Source organism: Antedon mediterranea, chromosome 7, assembly GCF_964355755.1.
Source record: "Antedon mediterranea chromosome 7, ecAntMedi1.1, whole genome shotgun sequence".
Classification (NCBI taxonomy): Eukaryota; Metazoa; Echinodermata; class Crinoidea; order Comatulida; family Antedonidae; genus Antedon; species Antedon mediterranea.
In genome coordinates this window covers 18,725,889-18,748,837 of record NC_092676.1, presented here as the reverse complement: position 1 = coordinate 18,748,837, position 22,949 = coordinate 18,725,889, and the positions used below count along the sequence as shown (strand labels likewise).

The 22,949-nt window shown below is 31.8% G+C and overlaps 1 protein-coding gene across 6 annotated transcripts in view; it reads right to left on the bottom strand.

Annotated features, from left to right (window-relative positions):
- Window positions 1–22,949, bottom strand: part of LOC140055621 (dystrophin-like) — a 208,816-nt gene that overhangs the window by 25,818 nt on the left and 160,049 nt on the right. For 5 of the 6 annotated variants that reach the window (XM_072100960.1, XM_072100959.1, XM_072100964.1 and 2 more), the window contains 12 exons: window positions 7,998–8,170; window positions 7,115–7,271; window positions 6,718–6,820; window positions 5,807–5,955; window positions 5,450–5,584; window positions 3,857–4,082; window positions 2,934–2,994; window positions 2,464–2,600; window positions 1,734–1,938; window positions 1,167–1,252; window positions 550–707; window positions 34–240 (listed from right to left, as the gene is read on the bottom strand). In XM_072100960.1, coding sequence (XP_071957061.1) covers window positions 34–240; window positions 550–707; window positions 1,167–1,252; window positions 1,734–1,938; window positions 2,464–2,600; window positions 2,934–2,994; window positions 3,857–4,082; window positions 5,450–5,584; window positions 5,807–5,955; window positions 6,718–6,820; window positions 7,115–7,271; window positions 7,998–8,170 — 1,797 coding nt within the window. The remainder of the gene's footprint in view (window positions 1–33; window positions 241–549; window positions 708–1,166; window positions 1,253–1,733; window positions 1,939–2,463; window positions 2,601–2,933; window positions 2,995–3,856; window positions 4,083–5,449; window positions 5,585–5,806; window positions 5,956–6,717; window positions 6,821–7,114; window positions 7,272–7,997; window positions 8,171–22,949) is intronic. The other variant, XM_072100961.1, reaches the window with a different exon arrangement.

Here is a 22,949-nt window from a genome sequence, read left to right as displayed (position 1 = left end):
GCAACAATAACACAACATTGCCATATAACTCACTTGGCATAGGTCAAAGTTGAAGCACTTGAGACATCGATAACGGAAGCCAACGATTGGACATGATTTACATATATTGCACTTGGATTGATGTTTGGCTGTTTCTGCAGCAGCAAGGCGGTGAAGCACCGGAACCCAGACCATGGACTGTGGCTCTCTCTTCATCCAGTCTAAGAAATGAGCTGCCTCTATGCTATCTTTGTTGTTAGCCTAAACAAATATAAGTTATTTTGGTTTGTTAAATCTATTTTAGTTTATGGTTTGTGGTGTCAAATTGGTAACTGTTAGTAATTTACCTATTCCTGCCTTTGAGTATTCTCAAAACAGTTTGAAGATTAGCCAGTTTAACCATATACTAATGTAAGAAATGGTTCTAAAATAAAAAATACATACATACCTATCACTAGTATGGTAATCATTACTAAGTTTAGAATAAGAGTACTTTAAAACCACCAAAGAATGTTCTAGAAACTTAAAATACTCTAAAACTTTTTGGAAAATATCTAAGATTTATCTCACCATATTGAAACAACTTCGGACACTTGGTTCAATATTGCTACCACCGAAAGCTGCCACCTCTCCAAGTTGCCGTGGTATTTGTATAGAATCATGGAAAAACAAACCCAACCGACGCTTATCCACAAACCCATCTTGGTGAGCTATTGTTCGAAACACATCTGTTAAGATAATATACAAAAACATTTAAGGTCTATATCTTAATCAATTTTGGTAGCTTTATTTTAAAATACAGGACAACCGTGGTGACTATAGGACTACTGTGGTGACTATAGGACAACTGTGGAGAGTACAGAGAAACGTGGAAGGTGCAGGACAACTATGGAGAGTGCAGGACAACCGTTAAGTCAGTAAGACAACTGTGAAAAGTATAGGACAACCAGAGAGAGTGCAGGACAAATATGAAGAATGCGAGATAACCATGGAGAGTTCAGGACAACCGTAAAGATTGCAGGGCAACCGTGGAAAGTGCAGGACAACCATTGAGACTGCGGGACAACCATGACTATAGGACAACTGCGAAGAGTGCAGGAAGCACAAACATGGAAGGTGCAGGACAAATGTTGAGACTACAGGACAAACGTTAAGAGTGCGATCAAACATTTCTCTTATAGACTTACATCTGTACTTATCTTCAAGATGAGCTTTGCATAACATAACAATTCCTAGTTTGAAAGACAACACTCTGATTTTACCACTTCGCACACTGTAAAAAGAAAACAAAAATATATTTGCTGTCGTTTTTGGATATTATGAAACTATTAGGACTTCAATTGGTTTGGATTCTTATTAAGATCTGAAAAGGAAGCTGATGTCAAAATCTTCAATCTGGTTTCACGACAATTAGTACTCAAATTTATAGACAATACTTTATATGTCAAAATAAGAAGTTTACCATTTATGACAATCTAGGACCTAGGGACATGCTTCCTGAAATAAATTCCCTAAAAGTTTTAGCGGATTCACAATATCTGCAGGTTCTAAATTGAAAGATTTCTATTATGAGCAGTAAGTCAATGATGTAGTCACAAGAAACAAAGTGGTGCTGTTGACGCAAGAAAAGGAAACAATCTCTGTTCAAGCCACTGGATTGTCCAAAGGCATCTGTTAAAAAGTAGTCAGGTTGAAACCTTACCAATCGTACTAGTGGCTACGGCCCTGTAAGATCTGTGGTATATTCAACTTACGTATCAAAAACATTGAGTAACCAATTAAGACACAGATCGACTCCAACATGGAGGTTGACAAGGGTGGGATTATCTGTTGCTAATTGTTCGTAGATTGCCGCTAAACAGTTGATCATCTCTGTAACATCCATTAACCTATCGATGTCATTTCCAACAGAATGTTGTTGGAACATACTGTCTGCCATGTTTAAATTGAGAAGGTCCACTAGAAAAAGAAATGAGATTGAAATTGTAATTGTAGAGTATTACAAGTCATTATTACATATATATATTGGCCTCTGACAGCACACTCAAACATCACTTTCAATAGATACCACCAGTTTGTTGGAACAATACATCCACAAGTTTCAAGTTATCGTCCTAATTCTTTTTCCAAATATACCAACATGCCATGCTTATTGAATTCAGGAAAAGTGACATATTGGTGACAAGCCATCTTTATTTTCAATATCGGCCAAGTCATTTTTTTAAGTACTTCGCTTAGTTTCTTAGTGCTTAATTTATTATAGTATTTCTATTTATAGAGTTCTACACATCAATGTACAGGTGGAATTTCTAAGGTGAAAATCACCATTTAAATGTAAAATAGAATTCTCAGCTTTCTAGTAGTACATCTCATTTGCATACCACCTGTACAGCATACAGTGATATTTTGAACTATTTTCAAAGGTATTTTTACTTCTTATCACAAATAATTTATTCATCTATATTGAGCAATTTCATAACTTACAACATAATGTTTTTTGTAATCTTCTTAATTTCATTGCTGTTCTGTACGCTGAGAATCTGACGTCATTTAAATCACCCATTGATTTAAATAATTTAGTCATTTCAGGATGGTCCCAGTCGGTTGTTTCTGTTGTATGACTATAAAAATAAATTTTACAAAATATTTTGTTGAATTCTTGTTATTGTTTTAATGCAGAAAATAACAATCTAATTCATAATTTAGCACAAGCAAGTTCTAATTGACAAAAAAAAAACTATATCATTTTCTTATTTCTCTCCTATTCTGCCATGTATTCTTTAGAAGGTGTTTTAATACCTTATTATGTTTTGCTGTATGTATGTATGCAGTGATCCACTTTTAAAGTGTTTATAACAGTTAGAATAAATAGATAAGAAAGATTAAGAGATAGATAATGTTGTAGATATAGATATTTTAGTTTAAAAAGTTTCTGATAAACATGATCAACTTACTTGATAAAATATGGAACTTTGTTTGAAGATGTTGCTCTTTCCCACGGCGGTTCAACCGATACTACAAAAACAACAATTTGTATAAAATAATTTTAAGTGAGTAAATTTTTAAAGTTGATTTTATTTTCTGATCTGAATTACAATAACTCTTTAAAAATTCAATGCATGTTTTGTCAAACTTCAAAGTTAAATTTATACAATTGTGATTTAAAATATGCAAGATAGCACAGAACACTAAGAGAATGGTTAATGCACGAGAAGCCTGGCTACATTCAACAAGGTACTGTATGATGCAGCCCGAGTGAGGTTTACAATACTAATGTTTGTTGTAAATGAGAAGTATTTCTTGTTCTTTTCTAACTTATAATATAATAATTATTAGATAAAATCTACTGAAGTGGTTTATATTCATTCCTTGTTAAATTTATTAAAACCCAATTAAGATGGCAAAATTATAGTTTGTGGGTTTCCTAAAGTCTGTGGGTTTCCCAAAGTCTGTGGGTCTCCACAAGTCTAGATATTCCTAAAGTCTGTGGGTCTCCACAAGTCTAGATATTCCTAAAGTATGTGGGTTTTCCTAAAGTCTATAATTTTCCTCAAGTCTGTGGGCTTCTCCAAGTATGTGGGTTTCTCCAAGTATGTGGGTTTCTCCAAGTATGTGGGTTTCCCTTAGTATGTGGGTTTCCCAAGTCTGTGGGTTTCCCCAAGTATGTGGGTTTCCCCAAGTATGTGGGTTTCCCCAAGTCTGTGGGCCTTCCCCAAGTCTGTGGGCCTTCCCCAAGTCTGTGGGTTTCCACCAAGTCTGTGGGTTTCCCAAAGATCGATATCCTAATGAGTCCTAAGGATTCTATAATTTTCTTTCAATAAGTTGGTATGTTGTAAAGTTGGAAGTAAATGGAATTAATTAAATCTTTCATACAAACCTTTTAAAAAATGTTGTGAAGTAGGCCCCAAGTCCCTGTAGGCTTCTTGAAGCTGTTTTATTCTGTCGTCTACTGTGATTTGTAAATGTTTCCACCTCGTAATAAGGTCATCCATTCGACTTGAATTGGACATACTTAACGTAACACCAAGTGGTGAAAATTGCTGAGATACCCTGTTCATGTGGTCAACGTTTTTCTGAATTGTAACTATTTTTTCTTGAAATTTCTGATGGAGAAAAAAAACCAAAATACCTTATGATTATTTGCTGTGTGATATTTGAGTTCACTTATTACATATCTTGAAGCATCTTTCGGAAGCATCTCTTATGTAATAACCAGTTATATTTTAGTGACCTAAAAACCCAATTATAGCTCGCGACAAATTAATTTATTATACAGAGAACAACCTATTATAAACCAATAATTTAAAACAGATTAATTCATTCACTCATACACTAATGCAATTAAATAATAATATGCAATGTCAAAGATCAACTTTTAAATGGATACATTTTTCTATCATTCCCTATGGAGGTCATGTCACTGGTTATATATTTTAACAAGGCTTAATTTATAAATTGTGCTCATCTCTGGTTTGATAAACAATGATAACCTCATAATAGGCAATTATCTACTAGATGAAATTGTTTTAAAAACTAAAAGGTATTTATTCACAGGGGTATACGTTATATTATGAGAAGAAAAATTGGATTAACTGTACTATGATATGATATGGATTTGCAAGAGAAATGAAATAATATTCACAGTATATGAATTTTTAAAACAATGAAAAATAATTATTTTAGCTGTAGTATATTGATAGCAGGGATGTCGCTAGAGAAGTTTTGAGATGGTTATGGAGGGGTGGTGTGTTAAAATTAGGTTGGGTCTAAGAGTTTAAAGGGGGTAACCCTCCTACCTCAGCCAAGAACAAAACATCCATGCAATATTCTTTGAAAGAGGCAAATTGTGTTTTTTCTCAAGGTTATGTACTGACATTGGGAAATATTACTGTAGTTAATGTAGTACATGTAAATGCTATTATCTATCATTTCATTGACAGATTGACAGACTATCAAATTCGTTTTATTTGATCAAATGTAAATGAGTTCACTTAATAAAAGCTCAGAAGAACGTGATGAACTTGATAGAATACATATTTGTTATTGATGTTTTAAAGAATTAAGATATTCATTTATGTATTTAATTTCTTTGTTTTAATTTTGAATCTAAAAACACAAATACCAAAGAATTGTCATTAAAAGAATCTATGAAATATTATCAAGAAAATACCAATTCAAATATTCCATAAATTGTAATAATTGAAACTCTTCCACAGAATCGTCGTCCTAATATTATGGTACAAAAAGTCCCACAAGATATTCCTGAAAAAATTATGGATAAGCCTGTTTTCATATGAATCCAACAGTGTCCTAATTTGGGAAAGTTGACTGGAACAGATTTCACATTTTGCCATTCTCTTCCAATGAAAAGGAATGTTAAAATGGGTCTTGAATATAAACATGTTAGGCGTAGTTGGCTGTACACAATTTTTATGTTTTTTCCCTAAACCAGGTCAGTCAATATGCTTACTTTGGCTTCATCTAAATGTTGGCTGATATTCTCTGTTCTTAATTCTCTAACAGCAGGCCATCGTGATTTTGTTAATTCCGCATCATGGAGTCGGGCATTTAGGTCATCCATTGTTTGATGGAAACCTAGCATTTTCTATATAGAATACATCAAAATAATGATTAAGAGATATTACAAAATAAATCTACTTTACATGTGTAACAAGCACTGTACTGAACTTTCACCCTCAGCAACCTTGAACATATTAAATTGGGTCAAATTTAGGGTGAGCAGGTTGTGCCTTTTTCCAATCACACTATAGTTTATGACAAAATTCAAATTTATGATTACAAATTAAATATCATTGTAAAAACTTACCGTTAAAACATCATCAACTCTTTTCTGCCAGCTATCTGATCGATTTAACAATTGATTCCATTTTTCCTGCAAATGTGCCACCTTATCTTTTAAATTCCGATTAATTTGTTGCGCTTGTTCTTCCGGCGTACCGATCTCATCATTATCTGCTGTAAGAATACAAAAATCCACAGTTAATAAAACGTTGCTAATCTGTCAGAAGGATATAAAACTGTTATTAAAATGTTTCCCTTGTTATTTGCTACGATAGAATTACCACGATACACTAATAAACCCGTAATGGATTTCAACATGCCAGAGTAACCTGGTAATGGATTCGCTGACATTGCTTATGGTCATGTAATGGTGTGCTTGACAGGGAAGCGCTGTACAGTAGTAGACAGCCCAACATGATTGATATAATTATATTATTATGCAAATCTTTACTATAATCATATACTATAGCACTGAAATTGAGATCTACATTATGTCTAGCAGACAATGTTTTTCCTGCATAAATAATAGAAAATAATTATTTCCTAAATCATTCTCATCATGTAAAGTTAACATTGTGATAAGATCAGTAATAGTAAAATATTTGTAAATCCAATAGAACGTCTCTTCTGGGACACCAATATTCAAAGGACATCCATATTAAGGAGACATTATTATGTGATATAAAATGAGAAATGCCAATTACTAAGGAAAAACATTTTTTGTCCTGAATATGTCCCTTTAGGGTTTCTACGATACAGTATATAAGGAGACACTGTGAAACAAAATGGAAATTAAAAAGCCAAGGGAACATTTCAATGAGTACCGAAGATGTCCCCTCAGGATTTCTACTATTATATCATGTAATTATTATGCAAGATACAGGTAATATTAGACATATTATGTATGTTTACAAAAACTATAAATTGTTGCAATACCTTTATCGATGGAGCCATTTTCGTGATCTGCTACATATAGCCGACCTTTTTGTAAACATTTTTCTATCGATGGTTTCTTCTCTTGGATTTGGCTTCTTAGCACCTAAAAGAATGTACAGTAAATCAAAATGTAAAAATAAAAGTTGGAGCTAAAAACCACTCAATTCTTGGTACTTAGATAAACTTGTGACATGCAACATTGTATAGAACAGAATGTATGCATTGTCGCATAATATTACTGATAAAAACCATTATTGTACACAATAAAACCATTGACAAATACTTATTATTTAACATGAATATAGTTTAAATGTCATGACACAAAATGTAGGTATTCCGGTGTTACTTGGGTTCAAAAGACACGTTTCTTTACAAAAATTTAAAACCAAGAGATTACCTTATGATCATCTTTTTGTTGTTGAACGGTATTGTAGTCGCCCCCTATTGGTTGCGTGTGCGTTAATTCTGCGTCTTTGTATGAGATCCAGTCGAGCATTTCTTGTATGTCCATCAGAAGCATATTCCACTCTGCAGCATTGTTTTCAAGGCGTTTTCTGTTAAATATACAACAACAAAACACTTGTCAAATCTGACTATCTTCCTGAGTGGGTAGAACAATTGATTTTCTTATGAATTATGCTTTGTGTAAAATAACCTCTTTCCATATGTCGCACAATACATTACTATTAGTAGTCTCACTATTTGACAGTTTCGCTTACATAGTTTTTTTTTTTAATTGAAGATGCAATGAGATACAGTAGTAGGAAAAAAACGTGATCCAAACAGTTTCCCTTCAACTTTGGAGGCCTCTGGCGTTTTTAGCCTTGTCTACATTTTTAAATGCCTATGTTTGCTAGTGAATGCTCATCTCCGTTATAAAAAGGCTTTTAGGCCCTGAAAATCAAGGTGTTTGCAACAATTTTAGGCTAGGTGACCCTATCTCTAATGCAGTAAAAGTGTCAGTTTATGCGCATTCATATTTTATATTTTAATTGAATTCACGTTCCTTGATATCGGTTCAGAAACAGTTATTTCAACAGTTTCTACATATTTTGAAGCCAAAAACATACCGCAACCAATTACTTCGGAAATGAGATCTCATGCGTTCATGAGCACTTATCAAGCATGTAAGCAATAAAAAATTGCAGGGGATGTCTGAACTTTTGTCAGCTAAAATGTTAAATTAACCCAAATAAATTCACCTAGTGCAAAACAGATTTAGTTTATATAACATTCAAAGTATCAATCAAAAATCATATTTTATCTGTATTTCATCTAACCTTATTTCAGCTGATTTGTGTTGCAAGCCTGACCAGCGTGAGTTCATGTTATCAAGACGACGTTGTAGTATTTCTGCATCTGTTTGGACGTCATCGCTCTGCAAGAGTCGTGAACCTGTATCTTGCAAGGACGAGAAGACATTACGATGTGCTTCAATCTCAGCTTGTAAATCCTGAAATGAGAATTTGAAAAGAAGAATGTAATTTTAATATGTTTTCTAACCATCAAAGGTGTCATTGATGATAGCATGAGAAGTAAAGGTTAAAAGGGGAAAACCCATTGAATTCCTTTTCATACCATTTAACAAAGTGATTGTACACTGAACTTCCAGTTTAAGTCCTTCTCTGAGAAGACTTGTTCTACCACCAGAATTATGATAGAGGACAGCCTGAGCCTAGTGTACTGATATTATGGCTTGCAGTTTCATTATCTTAACCACTCGACTAATCTTTGAGCAAGTATTTAAAATAATTCATCATTTGAAGAAAATAATTATGATTGAAATCCTGGTAGGAGAAATTAGCTTTCCACTATAATATTATTATCTCTTAGATTTATTTTCAATATACAGTTATAACAATTCAATAAATAACAAACTTCTATTTATTATACTTGTCAATTAATAAACTAAATTCTATTTCAAATAAAAATAAACTTCGCAAATCCCATTCATCTAAATATTTTGCTTTTGTTTTGACTTTAATTTAAATTTACAACCTATTTCTAATTACAAATACTTGAGCTGGAGTTCTAGTTATTGGAATTGTGAGGTTTAACATCTAGATTTGATTAATTGGTTTTACTCGTTCACAATTTAGGCCTGCCACGCATCTTGTATCTTAACCCAGAATTAAGTGCAAATTGCACCTGGAGGAAAACTACAAAAGTGGGTCTGTTTCTGCTTATTTCCAAATTGTGTACATGTTTACTTTGAAATAAAAACAGAAATGTAATTTTTCTGTATGGGAATTCAATGAATTAGATGGAAATAAAGTTAGAATTATCAGGGAGATGTAAAATAATTTATTTTACATCTCCCTGGAAATATGCTGTGATTACTATACTGTCTTGCCTGTTATGTTTTGATTTAACACATAATTGTGACTTTAAATCTAATACATGACTTGCATATAATTATAACATGGCCAGAATTATTAATATAGCGTATCTTGATTCCTCTATTAACCTCATTTTAAGGTCACTTGAAGGTCACCTCTTGAATTCTCTATTATATTGCCTTAAAAATATTTTAGTAATATGCATTAAATATTTATTATCTGTAATTTTTAAATTGTTATTAGTTATCCGCACTTGGCGGATAACTCCTTGTGATTGTATGGGATCATCATTTTTTTTTTTTTTTTCTGTATTATTCTTATTTCTTTCCTTCCATTTTTGTGTAGAGCGTTTCTCTAACATGTGTAAACGTAACATTTCATAACTTTGTCAACATATGGGCATTTACGTGAAGTTGTGCACCTCCTATTTTTAAATGACGTCAGAGTTGCGCAACGTGACTTACGTGCGATTTTATGATTTTTTATGATTGATCATAGGCTAAAAACCAAGCATAAATTTGTTTTGACACTTTGTGAAAATTTAAGTCATATCAAGGGCAAACTTTTTGTGGATTAAAAATGGCATGTTTTACAAGACGTTACGCGCGCACGCGCATTTTTCCTCTGTTTTTGTGTCTCGCGTATCTCAAAAACGTGTAAACATAACATTTCATAACTTTGTCAACATATGGGCATTCACGTGAAGTTGTGCACCTCCTATTGTGAATGACGTCAGAAATGCGCAACGTGACTTGCGCGCGATTTTATGAATTTCGCGTATTTAACATAGATTTAAAACCATATAACAATTTAAATTGAAACTTAGCAAAAGTTTAATTTATATCATGCGCTAACTTTCTGTGGAAAAAAAATTGCGTGTCTTACACAAAGTTACGCGCGCACGCGCATTTAAAACTCAAAATGCGCAAAATTAATTTTTAATCAACTTTCTACGCTGATCATGACATTTTGAGCATATCAAAATTTCCCACGCGCGTGAACAATTTTATGCGCGTGGTGCGCACGTAGCGCTAAAAGTTTTTTTTTTTTATTGAATTATGTTTTTCCAGCCTTTAATAGTAATTTTACCAATTTTAAAACAATTTCGACTTACAATTACGTCATACGGGCACGTTGAATTGGATACTTTACGTGCGTTTTTGATGAAAAAGTTCAAAAATTTGTCAAAATTATGCCTTTTTTTAAACAGTCATAGATTCTAAACAACGAGGTGAACTTTTTTTTAATTAAATATTCTGGAAGTTGATGAGTTGTAGAAATCGGATCATGAATCAATATGGCTAACCGGACATTGTGACGTCATCGTATGGCCACACGATTGTAAAATATAGGATTTTTGTCTCTTCTGTTATTGCTCATCATATTCAATGGAGCGCATCACGCCTATCTGTATTCCTTTTTCTCCGAGATTTTAATATTGTCTAGGTCAATCAACTATCTTACGCATGAGTTAAAAATATTTTAATTTTTATGACGTCATCATGCCTACAAATTTTAATTAACAGCGTCATTAATTTCATCTTTACAGTAAATTTTAATCTGTTATAGCTCGTAAGAATAAAATGTGATAATCACGATTAAAACGTTTTCAGGAAGCTATGGGATTGTAGATACGAAATCATGTGAACTTCTCGCCAATCCGATGTTGTGATGTCATCATATGGCCAGTTAAATAAACAAAGTCATATTTTCATCTTTTGCGTCATAGTTCATTACATTTAAAAGAGCGCGCATTAATATTTCACGTATTCAAATTTCTTCTAAACGTTAATATGTTGTTGCTGAGATAATTTTCTTCCGAAATTACTACCTTCGCGTTTCCTTTTGAAACCGTCAACATGTTAAAAATTAAAATAAAATATGGGTCCCGTAATTTCACCTATTTTACACTGTTTGTGGCATGTATACAGATTATACTGTGTGTACTATATGACAGAAAATATACAGCATTCAGCACTAACAACACATCATATTCTTCAGTTCAGGTCATAATGACATAATCTTTTTCGGTGTGCAATATTCCAACGTATGACGTGCACGTGGCGTTTGTCGTGCGGATAACTAACTCGTCAAAGTGACGAGTTTCATGTCTAGTTATATTAATTATTGTTGTTATATTTGTTGTTGTTATATTTTTATACTTCATTTTTATATCTGTCTTTGTGATAAAGTGAGCAATGCAATTTCCAGTTTATTTGGACAATAAAGGTTATCTGTATATGTAATTATTGAGCTGTGGAGAAATATTTTTAAGTAGAGTAATTCCCTTTTAATGTCTTCAGACCTTTTTTTCAACTCTAGTACTGTAGTATTAGTAGGGTCTTAATTGACAGTTCCAACAGACACAATAATTCATCAAAAAGTCATTAAAAGATATCTGTGTATCATAAAATGGAGTATATTTCAAGTACACTGCTTTTAAGTAATGTCAGCTAAAATTCTAGCCTGATTTTGGTCTATATCCATAGGGCTGCCTAAATGAATCAACATCGCTGATCCGATTAATTATCTATAATTGCTATTGGCACTATCAAGCTTACTACAGGTGAACAACCCCTACGAGTGGACAACATCAACTAGCGAGAAACAGCAGGGACACTAAACTTTATGGTACATTATACTGAATTTCACAGCCTACATTTCCTTTTTAAATTAGGGCGCAAAAATATTATTAAATCATTTTCGCTGAATTGGATATTATTATTTTATTAGGCATATTTTGGGATTGCATTAAAACAGATTTGCTTGTGTCCGAAGTTAGAATAAGTTAAGGGGGGTGTGATTAAATGAGATCTGGTTCCACTCGGACAATATATTGCATGGCTGCAGTGAGTCTATCGTTTTGTTAAACATTAGGCAATAATACAGTTTAATAGAATAGGTTGTCGACATGTACCTGTCACAGACAGATGAATTGTAATGCAATGATTGAACTAAATCCTATATTATACTCTTTTTGATCATTTTTTACTCTTTGTTGTTAACCCAAATTACAAAATAAAAATCTTAGAAAAGAATCCAACTATGACAACAATATTAATAAAAGACAATATGACAACAATAGAAGACAATACGATGACCTCAAAATGAACACCTGTTTGGCAAAACTCCTACATACATATTATGTGATATGGCATTTTTTCTAAAAAATACCTTTGTCATGATGAGAAAGATTTAGTTCAAGATAAAGATATGTATCCATTAATTTCGTTCTCTTCTTTCAAAAATCAAATTAAGGATTTTTAGACAAAATCAATACTTTTATCATTCTTCTTTTGTCTTTTTGTTAATACTTAAATAATAAGTTGACAAATTTGATACTAATCTTTGGTATAATGGGAGCTGAAGAACAAAACTGTAATTTAATTTAATTTTCTAAAAATTAGGACAGTTTTTCTTAATTTTTCAACCAACCACAAAAACCAAGGTACTTTGAAAAAGAATTGTCAAATGTATTCTTCAAAATGTTTATATATATTCTTGTATGATTTTGGCCAATATTATCCTCAACATATTTTTATTGCCCAATATTTTTTGCCTAATTCCTGCCTCATAATGTTTCAATTTTATTCACAACAGAATTCTACTAGTTCTTTCTGATTCTTAATTTGGACTCGGAGGTTCCAGCTCCATGTACACTTAAGTTTGACGCAGATTGCTTAAGCAATATTTTGAAGTAGAAATTGATGCTAACTTTTAGGTATTCGGTAGTCAGATATTGCAAGGTCATTTTAATATTATGGGATACCTGAATGAAAGAGATACCTGTGTAAGAAACAGCATGGGTTAAAGCAGTATAAGTAGTAGAGTTGATAAAACTGCAGAAGATGGGAAACTAAGAATTTATCGTTTATTTAGAATAATGAAATATGGTAATAAAATTAGGTTGGATATGCAAAATTACAAGGCTCAATATTTTGAATAAATGGACCTTTTAACCCATGGTACCCACCACGGTAGTACGCTCACTCGTTGATGTATTAAATCAATTAATTTAACTCTTCCCTTGTCTATTTACAGAACAGCACAAACATAAGGATCAAATTACTTTTTGACCAAAAAACCCCCCAAAATATTGTATTAAAGTTTTTAAAATTGAAAACTTCAATGAGAAACGTAAGAATGTACTGTACGCTACATGTAGGCCTACTTAATCGTAAAATATGAAACTATAACAGTTGAAGATTATTGTAAAAAGAAAGCCCTAATAAGGTATGATTAAATTAGTAGAAGAGTTTGCTAGTCGATACTGTTGCTAAATGGACTATAAATTGAGGACACAGTACGTTATTCAACGAGTAATTAGCGATAAAAGAAGCATGCCAGCAGTATAATACGATACAATCATATCATTTAAACATGCATTAACTAAAACATCACAAGCATACTATCCAATATTATTCGGTACGCAACTTATACACGTACAGTAGTTATTAACACGCATCTCAGATACCACGAGAGAATCGGAAATCCAAGAAGTTTATTGCACTTCCTAGAGACTGGCTGCCGGCTGATTCTATTAACGGTGCGCATACCACAATTCTTGTTCATTAATAGCAAACAAAACTTCTGCTTATGCCTTTAGGCTGTTTTCAGAGGGTGAGTGGGCCTGAGTCGGCATATATTAGGCTTCTTGTTGATGTTATGCTTCCACTGACAAGATGTATGAAATGTTGCAGGCTAAAGTATGCGGTTGAGAATTTGAGCTTTGGTAGTTTAGAGAATGAATCGATTACAAGAAAACAAAACTCGTAATCTGTATGTAACGAAATGATAATGAGACAACTAATTTATCTGTTATGCAATCAAAGTTTGATGTTATCATTTGTACGTTGAAGGAAATGATTGTCATTAATTTGATTGAATTTTGTTATAGGCAACCATGAATCTATAGTGTAACACGTCTACATATTTCTAACAACACAGTTCTTGTACAGTATTTTAAAAGGTACCAAAATTATTAAAAGCTCATCAGTTTTGGTTATCAATATCATTACAGGCCTTAATGTTTCTTTCATGAAATTTTATTTAAAAAAAACATAATTAATATAGAAAGATATCACATGGTGACAAAAGAAAGAAAGCATGTGAATCAGAAAGAAAACCAAAGATAAGAGGAATTCAAGATAGGAGGAAGTCAAGAGATAGCTCAATGTAAAAGAGTAGGAAGATGATCAAATAGGGAAAATGAGGATCAATAGAGGTCCACCAAATACAGTATGAAATAGAGAAAGCAAGAGAATGGATTTGGAAGAAAAAGAATTGATGGAAGAGTAGAGATAGAAAAAGAGAGATGAAATGAAACGCAACAGTAACCTAGTTAAATGGAAGAAAATTAAATTGATTATAACTGTGGTTTTCCCATCAAACTAGGGAAGTTTACACACACATATCTACTCTACTCAATACGAGTTGCATAAATTTGCATAACAACAATATTGTAAGTTGTTGGAAAAGTCTATCGTGTTAAATTTGTGATGAAAATGATGTTTTCTATTCTACTCTACCTTTGGTACTAACTGCTTATGTAGTGAACTTCAGGGGTACAGTAACTAAATATCTTTAAAGTTATACTCTTTAAACAATAATTATTGTACTTTTCTTTAAAGGGTACACACATTATTAACAGCCCATTAGTTTGGGCATCAACATCATTACAGGCATTAATGTTTCTTTCATGAACGACATAACAATATTATCTAACAGCTGACTCCAGACAGCCTAGACTAAGGACAAACAAGGACAGAACTAATTTAGATAATTGTTAAGAATGTTAAACTAACTTTACAATTCATTTAAAATTATGTTATCCTAAAGATAAAATATATGATGTAAATAAAGGTCTTAAGTCAAATAAGAACAATTATTTAGTGTCTCATCAACACAATTTCAGGGTCGAGTTGAAATAATTATTTGACCAGAATTGCACAATTTATTTATGATTTCAGAAAAAAAATTGCTGGGAGGACAAGGTTACAGTAAATCAAAATTAGGTTTTTCTTCTTTAACATATTAGGCAGAAATAGTTTTTTCTATATTCTAAAAGCAAATTATCATTTCCTTATCTTTCAATGTTATGTAATCTTGGCAATATATCCTTTCCTAAAAAAATATAACTAGAATATATCCTTGAGCTTTTAGGATGAAAATGAAGATATGAAGATATCATTTTGCGCATCTCGTTTTCTAATTTATTTTTAGCAATACCAAGTAATATTCATAAAAGCATGACACTGGATAAAAAAAAAAGAAAAACAGCTTATATCCATCATTCCTTTTAGCAACACCCTTTACATCATCATCTACTTTGCTAAAACTAATAAGCAATTTATAATTCAATATGATCTGATTTTTAATCTCGGTAAATGAAGATACTTAAAATGATTACGAAATCATTTAAGTGATTGATAACCTATCAACACATATAGTATTATGAGCTTAACATCCCAGCAAATAAGATATGTTAGTTTATAAAACTAGAGTCTCTAAACTACAAATACTATTTAGAAACAAGAGGCACTTGGGTACAAGTGCATCAGAGACATATGGCGCTACCATGGCTAAACTGGTATTTACTTAATATTTTGTTGAACTAAGTAAGCCCTTAATTCAATTCCTATCTTTGCTGTTTTGTTTTAGCTAGTGAGTTATAAAATGTTGGCCCATAGCAAAGGAGATGAAGAGGGAAATTTTGAAGTGGTACAGTAGACTCATCCAGTAATTTTTAAAGGTACCTAGGAAAGTACAAAACTATTCTAACAAACAATTGAATAAAAGAATCAGTTGGTATCAAATGATGTTCATGTACAAAAAAACTTGGTTGGTAACACTTGGGCTGGGTAGAAGACAGCAAAATAAACCATACAACCGAGGAATGAAATACATCCATCATGATTCTGGAATATCTATTGTACTATCAAACACTAAATAAACTTCAAACCAATTAAAGGAAACAAACCTTGATGTCTTAATGTTGGTTATTGGGTCTGTCATCTCTTATACAGGCTCTGCAATGGATGATTGCACATCACTGAAACAGGTTTTTTCACAAGACCAATCAAATAAATCAACTACAGTACCAACTTTACTAGTTCTTATAATTATTAAGATTTACTAATTTAATTCAAATGGTAACGGAAGCTCCAAACATAACTCTTGCTATAAAATGAAGGGCATGTTCTTGTTAAGATTTGATCATGACTACAGATCTGATTGATACTGTATGTCTATACATCACAAATGTCTTTACTTAACAAGATTGTACTTTAGGAAGGCACTATTATAAAAGAGAAAAAAGGTTGCTAAGCTCTCTTTTTTCAATAATAAAATTTGTACGTATTATCGTCAAGATCTCAACCAAAAATTTAAAAAAATAAATATAGTGTTCTGTGGGCCGAGAAGATTTTATTAATCATTTGAGATATATTTTACAAAGACAACTATTCCAAGGTGAAATATTCATTCTTAAAGATTGCGCCCAACACGATGGCTATTGCAAATGGGACTGAATGGGACTTTAGTTTCAGTTTAGTTATTTCATCAGTTCCTGAGAAAGAAAATTATGACAGAATAATCAAAATGCATCCTTTGTCTTGATTCTTATAAAAGACAACAAACAACTTGATAGAGTTTCAGTTTGGTTTTCAGTATTTGTGAAAGTAATGTTTTTCTTTTTAAATAAACTAGAAACTCTACTGATTTAGGCAGTATAGAATATATATTTCTGTTCCTACAAAATTTTAAAAAGCAAATATATTCTTACCGTTTTTAAAGACACTAAATCCTAAATATTTCCCACAAGTGCCACCATTCATTAATATTATTCCCCAATCATTCCTCATTATTATTATTATTATTATTAATATTTCTCATATATTAACAATAAGAATGTACAATTGAATTCACCAAATGCTTTATCAATCAATTGAAATTGAAATAATCCTAACATTACACATAACATCAGCAAACATACAAAACAAACGCTGTAAGTGTCGAAACGGTATCAATAATTCTCACAACTTGTTTTCATCGATTTTTATTCGTTCTACTAATCCAATTTAATCAGTAAAGGAATACTGCTAAATCATTTTAACATTGGTTGAATGTTGAAAACAGTGCATGTCAAAATCCTCGAATGAACTACTGCTCAAAACCCCATTGCCAGATTATTCAAATGCGCTTAGTCAATCTGGAAACATCTCCGGAGATTTAACTAGACACTGTAACCATCATGGGGAAACCTTTTATAGTCACCTAAATGAAACTATTTGATTGCTTTATGAATTATAATTCATTGAGAAATAAAGAGATTTAATTATGATCTTTCAATCTCCATAAATGTGGTCCTAATTTATAATTTGGAATGTGCCCATAAACAGGTGTGAATTACATGCATGATATGGTTACTGAATTTAATAGTTATTTTTTCTTCTAATCATTTGAATAACATACAGTTGTACACTGTATGTATCACTAAAAAGCTAATAATACATTTAATGACATTTATATTTTGAAAGCGCTATCTACACTATAAAACTAGTTTGACCAATGTGGTGTGCCCAAATATGGTAGATATGACATCACCATGTCCATATATCACATTTTTTATCACGTAATAGTGCACACAGAGCTTAAAAATAAAAATTTATTCTAACACTTCTATGGATGCTAACAAGGTAAAAAGGGTTTTTTCAGCTTGTAGGATGTTATGGGCTTCTTAAGGGGTAGGGTAAAGTAGTAGGTGAAAGGTTGGACGTCAGGCCTTCAAACCAAGTTAAGGCTGGCTGACAGACGCTCTATTAAGCACCACAACATTCAATAGCGAGTTTAGTAGGTCACATAGAAATGCAACTATAATTGAAAGACTTCCTATCCACAGGAGAACATTCTTTTAATCTAATGTGCGTTCCATAGCTTTAAAATGTTTCTGTTTTTGTTGCTATGTGGCCTAGAGGTGTGTGGTCGTCAGACAATATCACTGTAGTAATATACTGTAGTTTTGTTTTCTATCTTTTGGAAAATATCACCAATTAAATCAAATATTGAAATTAAAGTCACACATGATCTGTCCAGATGTTGCTATTCTACACATGCGCAGACAAATTGAGAAGAGTAACTACATCTAACGATTTAATCTTGTTATTATTTTAATGTTAAGTTGCATTGTTATCACAAAAAAATGCTTTCTTCTTGGGAGATCACTTCCATGAAAATTGATATTCTATTTGTTGTAGTTATGTTATGTTCCAGAAATGACGTGTACATTGATTTCCTTGCTAAACCAAACCACTATTTTGTTCAATTGTACAACATACTAGGCCTACTTAAACTACAGTATGTATGTTTGGGGAAAAAAACATTCTTCATTAATTAAGCAAATTAGAAACTTATACCCTAATTTAAATACTGAATGCATAAACAAAACTTGTAATAAAATCTATATGTATGCGAATGGACAAAGGCTATGAATTAGTTCATAATATATATAGAACGATTTGAAAAAGGAAGTAACATTTAAGTTCTAGCTATAAAACTTTAAAGAAATAAACAATTCAACTGAAGCCGACTTCTAGTAATTATCTAATCAGGATTCGGCAGCACAAAGTAAATTTAGAACAACCAATCAATCTTATTGAACTAGCTGCTCTCAACACATTGATCCCCATGTGTGACCCAGATTGAACAAGATGCATTCAACTACAAAATTGATTAACCAAAACAAATCTTTAATTGTAAAAATAATCACCTAAAATTGATGAAAATTACACATCGTAATCAGATGTTGAAGGTCAAAATCTGTCAGAGGACAAAAGTGTTGCTTTTATTTGTTTTAATTTATCCTACATATTCTCTACAACATTTAATTGTTAGTCGTTGTCCCTTTAAAGCCTTGTATTTGGCAAAAAAAATGTGAGGTGCCCATATATGGACATGATGAAGTATATCACTACCATATTTAGGAATATCACTATCATATTTGGGCACATCACACTTGTTAAACTAGTTTAATAGTGTAGACAGATCTTTACACTTTAGAATGAGAACTTTGCAATCATTAATATAAAAGAAATCAAAATATTATTTAAAGTGAATATAATATATAGAATATAAATAATAATTTAGTTCATTCTCTATGATTTTTTCAGAATATAATATTGCGTTCATTATATTTCATCTGGTACCGTTCCCACCACATTTTCTGTGCAATTTGAATGATACACATATGGTATGTTCAGTATCACTGGCAAAAAACATGACACTTGAAAATATGCCATATGTGTATTCAGTAGTACTGTATGTTTTCTCGATTTCTAAATGTACAGTAGGACACCATTTTGTTTAAATACTCACTAACCTAATGAATAATACAAATTTAAAACCAACAAAAACTTACTTTCTCAAATCTCCTTAACAGAAATTTAATTGATAAATAAACAGTCAACATTTTTCGAAATGATATTTACAACAAAAAATTATTCTTATTTCAGACCTGTATATTCCTTTAACAGCTACAAATCACTAAATGACATCAATACGGTATAACGTACAATATGTCATTTTGTCATAATAAAAAGATTAAATATGAAGATTCACAATCTTTGGAAATCTCATGCTTGAGCAGATAACAATTGATAAAAAATGCATTTAAAAGCAAAAATATTTACGTCAGAAGATTTTTCTGGTGACTCAATCAATCAACCACAACAATAAAAGAAATATACCGGTGGTAATAATACAAACAATAACATGGATTTATGGCAATACTTATAATGACAACAATCATTTAAAATAATTTGTCAGCTAATTTCTATCTCATCATAATACACTATAACATTTCAAATTACGTTAAGTATAATAAATCATTGTTGTTATAAATGCCAATGGTATATAGATGCTTAGTATTATTTCAATTTGTGAAGAAATGAAAATGTTGTGATAGAGGAGGGAGGATGGGGTGAGTATTTCAGATCCCAAACTTTAAATGGCAAAAGGTACTTGGGAAAACATGGGTTTTAAACAAGGTTGACAGCAAGTTTCAAATATCTTTATAAATTAAAAAATAAAAATAAATATATATATATTTCAGTATATCACCGGGCGGTACCGTTTAGAATTAATGTTCTTTGCCTGATTTGTTTATATATATAAAAGTATCTCTTCGGAGATCCCGCCTCGTGAATAAAAATACTGTAAGATGAGGGCGTATCAATTTGATCTCTGGTGCGCGTGCGTAAAACTGAGGACTATAGTGCTGTTCCGCCGTACCACGCCGAGAATGTTAAAGAGTCGCTATCCAATCGAGTTTGAACAATACCAGGTTAGGACATCTGCATATCAAGCAGGCGGTCCGAGTTCGAGTCTCGGTTGGGGCGACTTTTTCTCATTCTCCCAGATTTCTTCATCTTTATCGTTTCAAATTAATTAATTCAATTTCAGTATATCACCGGGCGGTTTAGAATTAATGTTCTTTGCCTGGTTTGTTTAAATATATATACCCGAAAGCTCTGCTAACTTTTCTGGCTGTTTACTTTATCGTTTTGATTTAGCTTTTCGCTTTTTATTTTTGTATCTCCATTGAGATCCAGCCACTGATACTCACAGCATTGTCATTTTTTTCAGTAATTTGCCTTTGGATTTATATATATATATATATATACAGTAGGCCTATCTACAGTATACCACATAAAAAGAAATTTTGTATTACAATTCTATAGACATGTTACTACTGAGCAAGTCTGCAATTAACATCTACCATAAAAGAAAATTAAGAAAACTCATGAAGTAAAAATAATAGATTAGTACTACCTAATAATCGGTGTCATGTCAACCTAACAAATGGTCTGTAACACTATACCTGTAATTATAGCTACTTTATTGATTTACAGTGTGTTAAACAAATTGTATTAGCATTTCTCAATCTATGTAGAGAACTATATAAACTCATCCATAGAAATTTCCGTGTACAATAAAAACAAAATTACAGGCTTACATCTTCAAAGGACTTGAGAAGATTTTGTAGAGTTAAATTAATCTCTATCATATTCCTTTGCTGTTGATTCACAGCTTTAGTCCAGGCTAGTCAAAGTATATAATCCATGGTGAAAAAAGGAGCCACTTGTCAAGTACCCTCCAATATAACCTTCTAAAATACAGCAAACAGTGTAACCAATCCAAACGCACACGGCCAAACGTTACCTAGAGGTACATGCCAGAACCTTCCAACAAACATCTGAATAAATGGTAGAGATCCTAGATGCCATCTCGAAAAGGAATTCCACTTTAATGGACTCAAAAACACTTGGACAAGATTCTTGAGCAAGTAACTTGACCTTCCACATCATTTCCACAACCAAATGAATATTCAACAGGAAGATGAATATTTATGAGGACATGTCCAAATAGAAATCTGATTGGCCAAATCTGTTAAAGTAGTTATGGAAACCCTGCTGGTTTTGCAGGAACTTTCTCATCATTTTCTGAATGTTGAAAATGGGAGTTTAAATTTATTATGAATATATTTCAAAGAATTAAGCAGTGCTTGTTATCAGGAATTCTTATGCAATAAAATATTATACTTAATGATAACAAAATATATTGATTACCAAATTTGTTGAAATTTAAGTCTGTATAAAGTGTACATACAACTGAATGATTTGTTTTATTCAATATATTCTCCACACATAATTAAAAACATAAACCAAATAATCCAATGATTAATTGCAAAAAGAAAAAAGAGATGGAAACTAAAATGTGTTTGAGCTCATAAAATTTGATTTTTATGTTTTGACATTTTAGGATTTTGTTCTAATAAAGGGGGAAGAGTAGAATAAATTATGACCTTACAGTCACCTGTTTTCTGAGTTACAATATTTTTCCACATCTTATTGAGTGAATAGGCTTATTTTCACATAGATAAATTTGTGAGAAACTTTTTCCATATAAGGAAGTTATTAAATTATCAATCAATTTACAAATTCTTACATTTCATATTACGGCAGGAATGTGAAGAGAGATTTAATAGGTGAAAACACTTTAGAAAAGGTTGGTATATGGGTTAATTTGGAACTAGTCTTGGACCTGATTGAGGTATACCACCTACAGGCTACAATTATGGCTTCATGAAGCTACCAGGTAACACTGCCTCAAGATGTGATTTTACAATCACTAAGGTCAGGCAATTCAAAAATATTCCAAGGTTTAATTTTTAGAATTTGCAAAGAAAATGTTTTTATTGAAAACCTTTTATTATTTTTCTAGCTTATTATCAACACAGATGTATGCCTAAGATAGATATGTACAAACAAGGTTTTATCAAGGAACAGTGTAGAGTTTTTTTTAAGAATAATTGAGTTCCGAAAGTCGATCATAGTGTTCATTTTAAAACAACACAAGCACATTAATGATTAAGTTAATTTTCATTCATTTCTCTAACTACTTTTGACTTCATTCCATAGAAAGCAGTACATGACAATAATTTAAAAAACTAATCCTCAAACTTTATGAGTTTAAATTGAACTTTATGGCAATATACAGTATAATTGGATAAATTTGGAATAAAATGTGGTATACGCAATATTACTTTATCATTATCGACATGTTAAATGTTGTTAAGAGAATGTGCTCAGCTACCATACCAATTTACAAAGTCAGCTATACCTTAAGTAATTATTCAGTGGGCATATTTTCAATGATATATATGATGATAGTTGATAGATATGATGATAGTTGATTGATATTCAGAATGTCAACATTTGGACAACTAGGCATGTAAGGTTAATAATCTGAACAGAATGATGACCATCTTTCAAGTATCAAAATTCTTATGTAAATGACTATCATAGTTTAGTGTGACCTTTAAATTAAATTTAGCAT